Source organism: Dipodomys merriami, unplaced genomic scaffold (assembly GCF_024711535.1).
Source record: "Dipodomys merriami isolate MVZ:Mamm:240054 unplaced genomic scaffold, mDipMer1.0.p SCAF_10, whole genome shotgun sequence".
Taxonomy (NCBI): Eukaryota; Metazoa; Chordata; class Mammalia; order Rodentia; family Heteromyidae; genus Dipodomys; species Dipodomys merriami.
Genome location: NW_027202271.1, coordinates 31,186,076 through 31,198,721, shown reverse-complemented (window position 1 = coordinate 31,198,721; position 12,646 = coordinate 31,186,076). Strand labels below are relative to the sequence as shown.

Here is a 12,646-nt window from a genome sequence, read left to right as displayed (position 1 = left end):
AGGAAGTGTTTCTGCCTTTGCTCTCCTAGGTTAAACAATTTTTTTCTGGAACATGAAGATTATGGAGTGTTAACACTTGGCAACAATGAAATAAAAATATAGCACTGCTGGCAGCAAGGGGTTGGTGGAGGGGATGAATAGCATGGAAAAGAAATCCATTAGATTCTTTATATGTTGCTACCTACTTCATAAATGTTTGCAACATAATCATCTTGCTGCATTTTTTTCTTTAGGTCCATGTAAGCCTGAGGCAGAAGATTAGTTCAGGAAAGTAGAAAATTGAAGGAAATATTTTAATTTGTAAGGTCACAGACTTATATTTGGCTTGCAGAAACAATGTGCCTTCCCTTCCCCTCCACTGGAAGTTAGTTTTCGTTAATCAACTGGCTGAGAGTCAACTCAGGTATGTCTTTGTGTATTTCTCTCAGCATTGGGCAGCATGCCCTTGAGCAGTATTTGTTCAATGCACAAGGTCCTCTGACATAGGCAGTTCTTAAATGTTTAAGTTCTCAAACCTGACTACCTCCGCCTTGGATGACCTGACCTTTCCATGCCTCAGTGCTCAGTTCTGAGACCCATCTACTTACTGTGATGGCTGTGTGGTCAGTGTCCAGATGAATGTTGCATCGTTTTATGTACCTAATAAATCATTTCTCAAACCGAATAGTATTGTGGGATTGCACTGAATGAGACATTTTAATTGAGCCAGAGAAAACTGAGACTATACAACTGGGGTTTTCAAACTTTAGGGTCCTTTTGCTTTTTACTGGAGGACTTGCTAAAATAAATTCCCAAAAGTTTCTGGCCAGAGGGTCTGGGTAGGTATCAGAGAATTTGAACTCTTAACAGATTATCATGAAATGCAGAAATCATGGAGCACATGCCATGCATTGAGAACCACTATTCAGGTATGCTATTTCTAATAGAATATTTTCATTTGAACTTGAAGCTATATTGGACTTGGAGATAAAGCCTCAGTTTTGATTCTTGGGGAGCAAACCCACTTGTATCTATTTACCTTTGGTGGTCTATCTATATAATGGAAACGATAGTGTCTGACTGAAAAGGTACTTGAGGACTAAATTATGAACATGATTGTGGTATTCTTATCTATGGAAATATATACTCATATACCAATAAGTCAAAAATATTTGGAGACCAGAAAGTTGATGCTTTTCTTGCCATGCCTAAGATTCTGTTTCCTAAAAATATAGTATTGCCATTTTTGTAACTAATGACATTATGTTAAACTTGGAATTCAACTAAAATTTTCATGAGTCTCAAACAAATATGCTGGATCCTTATGAATAAAGTCACGTTTCAGAGCCACCTCACACTCTTCTTGCCACCTGGGGATTTAGGAGAATTGCAATTGGAATTCCATATTTTGCATAGCCTCATCATTAACAGTTTAGATTTCCACGTTATTGTACACTTTTCCAAGAAGCTTCAATTCATTATCTAACTTTAGGTTTCCAAAAATGCTTTCCTTGCTTGGGTGCAGTGGACCATACCTATAATCATAGTTACTCAGGAGAAGGCGATAAGGAGAATTTATGTTTGAGTCCAGCCTTGGTAAAAAGTTACTGAGAACTCTCTCTCAACCAACACAAAAGCTGGCCATGGTGGTATACACCTGTGATTCCAGCTATGTGCAAAGAATACATAGGATTTCAGTCCAGTCTGGCCTGAGCATAAAATTAAGACTTGATTTGAAAACTATATAAAGCCAAAAGGGCTGAGAGCCTCTGTAGGGCTGTAGAGCCTTGACTTTCAAATTCAGTACTGACCAGAAATGTTTTTCCAAGATAATCAGTACATTTCATGATAAATTTAAGTGATATGATATAGATGACCAACTTCGCAAATGTCTAAAGTGGATAGATTTATTGGTATAAAGTATATATTCAGTCATCTATCTTTTCTAATTTAAAGGCAAAACTTAAAATGTGGTCTCTTTAAAATATGTGGAAGGGTTGGGAAGGTGGCTCAGTGGTAGAGTGCTTGCCTTGGATGCATGAGGCCCTGGGTTCAATTCCTCAGTACCTCATAAGCAAAAAGAAAAAAGCCGAAAGTGGCGCTGTGGCTCAAGTGGTAGAGCACTAGCCTTGAGCTGAAGAGCTGAGGGACAGCGCCCAGGCCCACAGTTCAGGCCCTATGACCCGACCCCACCCCCCAAAAAATTAAAATATGTGGAAAATTCAAGTACTAGTCAAGAGTTAGCTTTCCCTCACTGAACACTGGCAAGCTTTCTCAACTGCTTTATGTATCTGCTGTTAGAAAGTGGAATGTGATGTGTGTGTGTGTGTGTGTGTGTGTGTGTGTGTGTGTGTGTGTGTGTGTGTGTGTGTGTGTGTATATATTCTTTTTTTTTTTCTTTGCCAGTCCTGGGGCTTGAACTCAGCACTCTTCCACTTGAGCCACAACACTACTTCCAGCTTTTTCTGTTTATGTGGTACTGAAGAATTAAACCCAGGGCCTCATGCATGCTAGGTAAACACTCTACTACTAAGCCACATTCCCAGCTTAGAATGTGATATTTAATAAAGGAAAATTAGTTAAAACCATATTCAACCTACCTTTTAGTGATTTAATATTTCAGCTATAGCTATCAGGAAAAAAAATCCAAACAAAACTTTAAAAAACAAGTAAGAGGGCCAGGAAGGTGGCTCAGTGATAGAGTGCTTGCCTTGCATTCATGGTCCTGGGTTCGATTCCTCAGCATCACATTAATAGAAAAAGACAGAAGTGGCTCTGTGGCTCAAGTGGTAGAGTGCTAGCCTTGAGCTGAAGAGCTTAGGGACAGCACCCAGGCCCAGAGTTCAGGCCCACAACCAACCTCCCCCCCCCAAAAAAAAACAATTAAGACCCAATCACTCCCTATCTAAAAATCTCGTTTAAATATTTTTAAATGACAAAACAAGAGCAAATTATCTCTAGCATGTCCTTATAAGTCTCCAGTGAATTAATTAGAAAACTCTGTTTTTGTTTAAGACATTTCAGCTGGAGACAAAACAATCAAAGGGTTTATAGCACCATAGAGTGCAGTTAAAATGGAAAGCATTCCCATAGCTGCTGATTTCTTTTGTAAATAGTCCTTACTCTGACTCCATGGAATAAAAGCAGAAGATATAGATATATTCTTTATGTCTGTATATCTAGCAGGGACTTAAAAATCATTTCCATGTGGGCAAGAAAGGAATAAAAAACACTTTCTTAAGAGATAAAAGATGACTTCATATTTTAACTTAATTTCTTAAAATGCTCAAGATGCTCACTATTTCATACAATATTCTCATGTATCTCAAATTGTATGATTTTTGTTTCCTTTTTTTTTAAATTCCCCAAACAGGACTAAATGAGAACAAATAGAGTGAAGCAGAGGTAATGGAAACCATTTGTTGCATAGAGTGATAATTGATGGCCTAATGCTGGTGGAAGTGGTGAAGTTTGAGGAATATCTTATTGTCTTAGACTGCTTTCTTGCTGTTTGTTATAGCAAAATATCTGAGGCTAGATATTCTTTTTTAATAGGAAAGAGGTTTTCTTTAGCTTGTAATTGTGGAGGCTGATAATTCAAGATTGGCGGGAGCGTTCTGTTCAGTTTCTGATGAAGGTTTCAGGAAGGATGACATCACAATGGCAGGGGGAGGTGCAAGAGCAATCATATGGTACGACAGGAAGCAAGAAAGAGTCAGGAAATATGACTTTTCTCTTTCTCTTAGACTCGGGAGCCTTAGGAACTAACCAGGGTCCTGATGAAAACTACATTAATCCTGTCTGAGAAGACACTTCCAATGCCACAGCAATCTTCCACTAAGCCGTACCTTTTAAAAAGTCCCACCACTTCACCATTACCATACTAGGACCAAGCTTCTAGTTCATATCCAAATCACCATAGTGCCTATGATTTTCATTTCTCAATTAGATTAAGCCAATTCTTTTTAGAGTGTCCAAGCAACATGCACCATGGGAAGCAGCAAAATTTGTATAGAGTATTATGGGTAAGTAAACACGCTTTCAGGTAGAAACACATCAAGATATGAAAGCACACATTTTTATTTAGCAAATAGTAGATATTCCATAAACACGAAACATTGGTTCAATATTAGATATAATTAAGAGAATGTTGACAAATCTAAAGCTCCATTGTTTTTTCTGTGTCATGGGTTTGAACCCTTAATTTCACAAATATTTATTGAGTGCATGCTATGAGACAGGTACTGTTCTGGAGCTGGGGATGTATCAGTGACAAAAACAGATGTTATATTTAATTTCATATACCTTTAGTATTATGGGAAATATTCAATAGAAATATGGAGCAATTAGAAATAAACAATGTTATAACCAGAAAAAATTTTAATAAGGAAAACATATAAAACATGAACTGACTCAAATATAAGAATTCAGTGATTTAAATTATATTTATGTGTAATTAGTTCTAATGTAGTTCATATGTGCTCCTGTTATATAATTTATATGCATTTATATTTTCATATTTCAAATAAAGTGATGACAGCTATATAACCTGAACATAATAAACATGAAGTTTCCTCAAGGATACATTTTGTTAAGTGAATTTAAATTACTGATCATAGTACATTTATTTTATAAACATCCAGATTACAGAGTGATATATAACTTGACGTAGGAAAAAAATCTCTTTAGATGTTTTTCTCTAAACTTGCCTTTTATTTTATTTATTGTACTTTCTTCTTTTGTTAGTTGTGGGGCTTGATTCAGGACCTAGGTGCTGTCCTTGAGTTCTTTTGCTCAAGGCTAGCATTCTATCACTTTGAGCCACAGCTCCACTTCCAGTTTTCTGGTGGTTAATGGGAGATAAGAGTCTCACAGACTTTCATGCCCAGCCTGGCTTTGAACCATGATCCTCTGGTCTCAGCCTCCTGCTTCTTTTAGTAAAAAGATATGATCTCTCAGGCCAGTGAAATGCGCATTAACATTTAGTTCTTAATTGAACAACTTACAGAGCCCTAGGCTACTCCATATCTATCCTTAAGTAGAACACAAGCTCTGTATTAAGAGTTACTTAGCATTGCATCAGAAGGAAACAAACTTCAAAACTGATTTGATGCTGTGGTCTTACAATGTCTTCATTACAGTGATTTATATACTCAGCGATCAAAATTATTCACAACATGCTCTCAACTTTATAACATGAAATGAAACAGAAACATTTTTTCAAAAGTTCTGGTTTGTAAGGTGGTTATTTAGAGGTGGTCTACTTTAGATCTTAAAGTTAAAAAAAAAGGGAAGATGATTTTTTTCATATATTAATCTTGCCAGTTGTAAATCGTCCAACAGTATCAGCAGGTAGACTCTTATTTAAATGAATTATCTCAAGGATTTAATAGTTTATTAAAGGGCCTCAATATTTACAAGTTAATTAGAAGATAACTGACATTAAAATCAGAAATACACCCAATTAATATCCAGTTTACTTACAGAACTTTAAGACTGTAAAGGCCAGCGAATGCTCCCTTGGGAATGTATGTTAAAGCATTTCCAGCAAGACGTCTGTGGGTTTTAAAAGAGAAAGAGAGAGAGAGAAAGAGAAAAGGAGGGAGAGAGAGAGAAAGGGAGAGAGAGAGAAACTCAGTCATTACAATGTTAACAAATACAATATAAAATGAACTGAAAGCAATAATCTTATTTTCTTACATATTACAGAAACTTTCTCTCTCTATATATATTTTGTTTTTGGTCAGTTGTGGGGCTAGACTCAATGCCTGGGCACTGTCCCTTAGCTCTTTTATTCAAGGCTAGCACTTCATCACTTTAAGCCACAGTTCCATTTCTGGTTTTACGGTAGTTAATAAGAGATAAGAGTCTCCCAGACTTTCCTGCCCAAGCTGGCTTTGAACCGCTCCTCAGATCTCAGCCTCCTGAGTAGCTAGGATTATAGGCTTGGTGTCTATTTTTTAATAGAAATTTTGGCATATTGCCTAAGCAGAAATATTCAATTTATCTGGTTTATAAAATAGTTATATTTTATTTAATATTATTTAATAGCTTATAGTAGTATTTATGTATACATATATCTCTATCTGTCTTTAACATTTTAACAAACACTAATATTACATCATAATTTGCACAAAATTATAATGCCAGAATGTGACTCACATAATTTTTACAACTATTCTTTACAAGCATGGGTAAAATAATCCTATTTTGGTTGCAGTTCCACTACACAATACTCATTTTCTTATTGAGTAGCTTTACCTGCTTTACTTGAACAATGGCTTAAAAATAGAAACAGTTTAGAATGGTAGATGGTGACATGGATTATTAAATGGAAGTTTGTTTTTTTGGTTGGTTGTGGGGCCTGAACTTTGGGCCTTCAACTCAAGGCTTGCGCTCTACCACTTGAACTACAGTGCCACTTCCGGCTTTTTCTGCTTATGTGGTGCTGAGGAATGGAACCCAGGGCCTCATGCATGCAAGGCAAGCACTCTACCACTGAGCCATCTTCCCACCCTCTAATGGAAAGTTTTGACACTACTTACTGATAACATTTTAAAGTGTTATAACATCTTAATATTATTTTTCTAAGTAAAAAACAATTGAGGTGAGAAAATATTGAAAAAGCTCAATAAGGTATGTGTATCAAACATCTGGTTCTATACTTATTCAACAGCTATATTCAAGCCATAACTTGATATGTCTGATGGTCCCATAACAGGAAAACAAAGAACAATGTGACTCAGAACAACACAAAATCTTTAAAGGAGTGGATCTCATTCTAGGACAGTGGGTACCAGTGAAGATCCAGACATCATTGTCTTCTGTGGATGGAGATTTGGGTTAAGGGTGGAGTAGTTGATCCATTTGACCAGTGCTTTTCCTGAAAGGCCTAATGGCCTTAAATGTCTACTTTGTGTGTGTATGCTAGGAATGGAGCTTAAACTCAGAGCCTGGGCACTGTTACTTAGCTTTATTTCTCAAGGCTGGTGCTCTACCACAGTTCAACTTCTGAGTTTTTGATGATTACTTTGAGATAAGAGCTTCACAGACTTTCTTGACTGGGTTGACTTTGAACTGCATCTTTAGATCTCAGCCTCCTGAGTAGCTAAGATTACAGGTGTGAGCCACCAGTTCCAGGCTTAAATTCTCTCCAAAGGAGAGATAATTTATTCACTGAGGTCCACTGATTTGACTGGAATAAACTATTCATACAACTTTAAATATGTCTCATTGCTAGTCCCTACTACTGAAAACAGCTTATAAGTGAATATGTAAAGAAATACTGAAGTTATGCTACGAATAGAACTTCTGAATGACATTTATATTTAAGAGCATTATTTGATCAATCCAAACTAAACTAAATTAAAATAACATATCATAATTTACAGCATCCTGCTTTTTTAGACAAAACTCAATGCCTCACAGACTTGGATGTCTCCAAGAGTCTCCACTGGTGGTGCACCTGCAGTATCCACTTGCTTTGTGCTCTCAAGTTTGTAAAAATTGTTATGTTTCATTTTCTTACTGACTGCATGAAGTATTAAGATACAGTAACTTTTTTGATCCTTCCAGGTCTTATATTGTCTTGTGTGAAGAATTAGCCCTTATTCTGTATTCCTTCATCTTTCCCAATGTTGCTTAAAGAAATGTTTCTTCCTTGGGGTGAGGGAGAGATATAAATATTTAATTTATATTTAGTATTTTATCAAAACCAAAGAAGGAAAATATCCCTCAAATGCAGCCCAGCCTTCTGCCTTCTTCTTACAAGAAATGTTTTCTTAAAGAATAAATAAATCTAGGAGCTTAGTCTAGAATTAAGAAGAAAAAGAGTACAAAAAGAGAATGCCTTGGCCACATTGTTGCTTTATATGACCATTGTTTCCAAATACACTTGTGAAAATGTGCTGAGGGGAAGAAACTTCTTTTCTTCCTGTACATAGAAAAGTTTGAGTCACCACCCTAACCATGCCAGACATAAACGATAAACATGTATCAATAATATGTAACTCAGTTTAGTATTTGACCCAAGTGATTTTAGAGGTTTTGAATTTTTTTTTTTACTCTAAAGCTGTCTTATTAAAAAAAACTCTCAGTGCAGCTGTGGCTCAAGTGATAGAGTGCTAGACTGGAGTACTAGCAAAAAAAAAAAAAAAAAAAGCTAAGAGACAGCCAGGCCCTGAGCTTAAGCACACACACACACACACACACACACACACACACACACACACACACACACACACACACAACTCTCTACAATGTCCCATGTAAACACACACATGGCATATATATATATATATATATATATATATATATATATATATATATATATATATAAATACAATCAAGTTGACTAAAGCATAAGTGAAACTCCTTTGTGTTTGGTGTAAATCCTTTGAATAACTAACTTTGTAGTGTAAATAACTTTGAATAACAACTAGAGTTTTTTGTTTTTTCTGTTTTTTTGGTCAGTCATGGGACTTGAACTCTGGGCCTGGGCATTGTCCCTGAAATCTTCAGCTCAAGGCTAACACTCTACCACTGGAGCCACAGCACCACTTTCTGGTTTCCTGGTGGTTAATTGGAGATAAGAGTGTCATGGGAACTTTCCTGCTTGGGCTGGCTTTGAACCGTGATCCTCAGATCTCAGCCTCCTGAGTAGCTAGGACTACAGACATGAGCCACTCACTGGTGCCCAGGTAGCAGATGGTTTAATGCAATGAATATCAAGAAGTCAAAATGTGTTTTGGAAGTGGGGGGTGGGAGGTGGGTGGGAGGGGGATCATGGAACGAGGGAAGATGATGGTACAGGAAACAGTACACAAATACAATCATAGTATTCAATGTATATAAGGAAGTGGGAAACTTGGCCTGATGGTGGAGGAAGGGATAAGAGGAAGGGGGGAAAATACTGGAAGAGTTGATGCTGCTCAAGATGCACTGTGCACATAAGTGGACATGTTAAATTGTAACTCTGGCCACTTGTTGATAATAAATAATTAAAAGTAAAAGAAAAGAAACCCTCTGACCATCCATCTGGTCCCCCTACATTCAGTCTGTGCTACTCCTACTCACTCTGTATTCACTGATGGTCTTTGTACATCCAACTCTGATCCTATCACAAAATCTGCTGTTAATTTCCAGGCCAGATGAAAAGTCCTCAGCCTCTTCTCCCACATCTTCCTTTAGGCTGGAGCTAAACCAGGTCCTGCATCTTGCTGTCGACTTTCTCTTGTCTATTCCTTTGCTGCAGGAAATGCTTTTCTTCTATTCCCTTCCCTGTCTCAAAGCAACTTCATTTCTGAGACTCCTGATATTTGCACTTTGAACCAGATAATCCAGCAAAAGCTGCATTATGGGTCTCATAGTCTGTCTAATGTTTTACTGTGTGCCTATGCTATGTCACAGTGACTAGAAGGTGTCTCAGTTATCTACTCTAGAGTCTTACACAGTGTCAAACAAAATGGGTTGTCCCTGGATCATTCAAATAAATCACCCAAGAAGCAGAGACTGCCAACTCTCTCAATGTACCCAGTATCCCTTGTTGTAGAATAGATTTCCCTATACAGCATTTCAGCAGAGAACATGGCCACCCAGAGAAGGTCTCATTTTCTAGTCTTTTGTGAACTTAAACATGGGTACATGGTAATCTAAGGGCTAGATAAAGATTTTGCATCATTCCTTAAAAGGAAGTTTCTTATCCCCAAATGCCTCTGCTTCCACTGTCTTGTGTCAATGATGAGAGCATCAACGATTCCGTAAAAGAGACCATTCCGGGGACGGTGAAAGAAGAACAATAAAAGAAGATGGATATATGCTGGGCCCCTGGATAGCTTTGTGGAGCCCAACAGTCCAGCAGTCCTGAAGTCTGTTTTGGTTGTATAACTGAATCAGTCTGGGCTGATAACACAGGTGTTATCTTCTGCAAACAGGTTGATGATTGAAGGATTATTTAGCTGGCAAGGCTGTATCACACCTGCCTGGATGCTGGCATTAAGAAATCATGTTTACAAAGCTGTTTCAATCTTCTGTATTCACTGTCTTCGCTTTCTTTCCCTTTCATCTTTCTACTGCTAGCTTGAAGTGGGCACACCTGAACTAGCACAGCCTTGCCTTCTGCTGTTCTAATGGTCGCTGGGAAGAAATACACTTTTATTGTTCTTTCATACTACCCTCTCATATCCAACAAGAACTTATTGAGGACTGCTTTGTGCTGAGATTACTTCTATGACAGTGGCACAGCAGTGAATACTTGGCTTACACAGCCTTCTCCCCTCACAGCGTTTGATTCAAATGTGGGGAAATAGTCATTCAATAAGAAGATAAATGAAACATGAAAAATGCTCTGAAGAAAATAACAAATTAAGGCCAGGGGTAATAGTTGTAAGGGGGTGGTTAATTTAGAGAGGATGTATAAGGAAACCTGGGGGTATTTCAACAGAGGTCTGAGCTCTCTGGATTGTTGAAGAGAGGATTGAAAGCAAATAAATCCCTGAAGGTGGAGCATGCCTGGTAGGCTCTATAAGTTGCTGGGGGCCAGAGTGGCCAGAGTAGAATGAGCAAGGAAGAGGACAGAGGGCTGCTCAAGCCATGCAGGTGTCTGAAACTCGAGGAAAGACTTTGAACTGAGGAGTGATGTGATTGGATCTGTGTTTAATAGGGTCTTACTGATGGGACTTTGCTAACAGGCAGAATAATCTATGGAAGACAATAATCTATGGAAGACTATAGAATAATCTATGGAAGACTATTCAGATAAGAGATAGGAGGACGGTGTATCAGAGATGGAGCATGGTGAGAAGTGGAAGTTGGTGTAGAAGAAACACATAAACTAATAGGTCACTAGGGTCAGGGTAGAATATACGCAGTACAAATGAAAAGTGTCATTTTATATGTTTACAACTCAGATGTGTTGGATTAGCTATCCAAAGTACGACTACATGCAATACTGAAGTAAATGAGTTGTGTGTGAAACAAAATTGTTGATTGAATTAAGGTGGACTCAGGTCTGTTTGAGCATCACGGGTCAGACTAATCTGATTAGTATCTATTATTTCAGTCAAATGTCGCTTTCCTTCGCAGGTGTGATTCAGCAGTGACAAGGAAGATTTCAGAATACAGCTTTCAACTCATTTGATGACTTTTGAGATACTGAGTTTGAAAAGGAAAGGAGAAAAATAAACCTTTTTCATTATTTGTCAGAGTAGATACATATGACTCTTTCCTCAACTAGCTTTGCATGTATTGTTTTTCTTTTCTGGGTGGGGACTCTCAGAATCCATGAGTCTACATTCAGAAATGAACGAATGGGCTGTGTGCTCAGGACAATGTCTCAAAGCAAGGAAAGTTATCAGGTTTTCTTAGTTATTTTCTAAGCTGGTTTGGTGGTGATAAATGTAATCATTTAAGAAAGTAATTTCTCTTTTATTTCTTTGCTTTGTGAGGTGCTTTTAGTAAATTTAAACCCTAAGTACATATAAACTACAGGAGAAAAGATTTTATAGGGAAAAAGATTTGAGTGTGGTTCTCCCTATTTATGTACACAGTACTCAAATCTTACTGGTGATGATCTGAACTACTAGATTCCAATCATAGAGACGCACATAAGTATTTGGCTGAAGTTTTAAAAAAACGTTTCAAAAATTATTATTTTCTGGGACTGTCTCTTTATCTCCATTTCTTCAGGAAGGTAATATTTAATTTAAAAAGCATATAACTTTTTATATAATAACTTTTTATTCCCCAAAATTTCGCTCCACCTATGTCTCACATTTACCAGCATTGTTTAGTTTTAACTGTTTAGAGTTAATTTCCACAAAATGAGAAAAAAATTATGAAATCACAGTAGACAATTTACATATTTCTCTTTTCTGTCTGGGTTAGGTTGGAACTTTGATCCTCAGATCTCAGCCTCCTGACTAGAGAATATTACAGGCATGAGATAACAGCATTCTCTTCTTATTCTCTCTTTTCCCTTTTCTTCTTGTGTCTTGTAAGATTCCTTTCTTGTAGTATATCACGACTAACATTTAAGAAAGCTTTTTCTCATATTTTAAGTCAGGGAAGGAGGTCAGGGTTACTATTGCCCACATTTTTCATAAGAAGCTCAGAAAGGTTTTATAAAAAGTGGAGGGGGCTGGGAAGGTGGCTCAGTGGTAGAGCGCTTGCCTTGCATGCATGAGGCCCTGGGTTCAATTCCCCAGCACCACATAAGCAAAAAGAAAAAAAGCCGGAAGTGGCGCTGTGGCTCAAGTGGTAGAGTGCTAGCCTTGAGCTGAAGAACTGAGGGACAGTGCCCAGGCCCAGAGTTCAGGCCCCACGATCAGACCCTAACCCCCCGCTCCCCGCCCCCACCAAAAAAAGTGGAAAGCTGATACATTCCCACTTTCATTTAACAGTCTAGTCTTGCCATAGCAGAGCTACTTAAACAAGCAGAGCAGAATAAATTCAAACCTGGTAATTCTGTGCTTTAAAAGCAAGACATTTCATACTACTTGAAAAATTCATGCTAGTTCTTAGAAATTACTGCCTTACATTCTAACCTCTACAAAGTAATTTGATGAGGGCTGTCATAAGACGGAGTAGTTCCTCTCCCTCTTTTAAATTTACATACTGGAGACCTGGATGACACATTTCCAGTTTTGGGTACAGTTTTTCTTCTTTGATT

At 37.6% G+C, this 12,646-nt stretch overlaps 1 protein-coding gene across 2 annotated transcripts in view; it reads right to left on the bottom strand.

Annotated features, from left to right (window-relative positions):
- The window catches only part of Lgr5 (leucine rich repeat containing G protein-coupled receptor 5), a 122,303-nt gene that overhangs the window by 49,633 nt on the left and 60,024 nt on the right, over positions 1-12,646 (bottom strand). For both annotated transcript variants that reach the window (XM_069988675.1, XM_069988676.1), the window contains exon 3: positions 5,464-5,535. In XM_069988675.1, the coding sequence (XP_069844776.1) occupies positions 5,464-5,535 (72 nt within the window). The remainder of the gene's footprint in view (positions 1-5,463; positions 5,536-12,646) is intronic.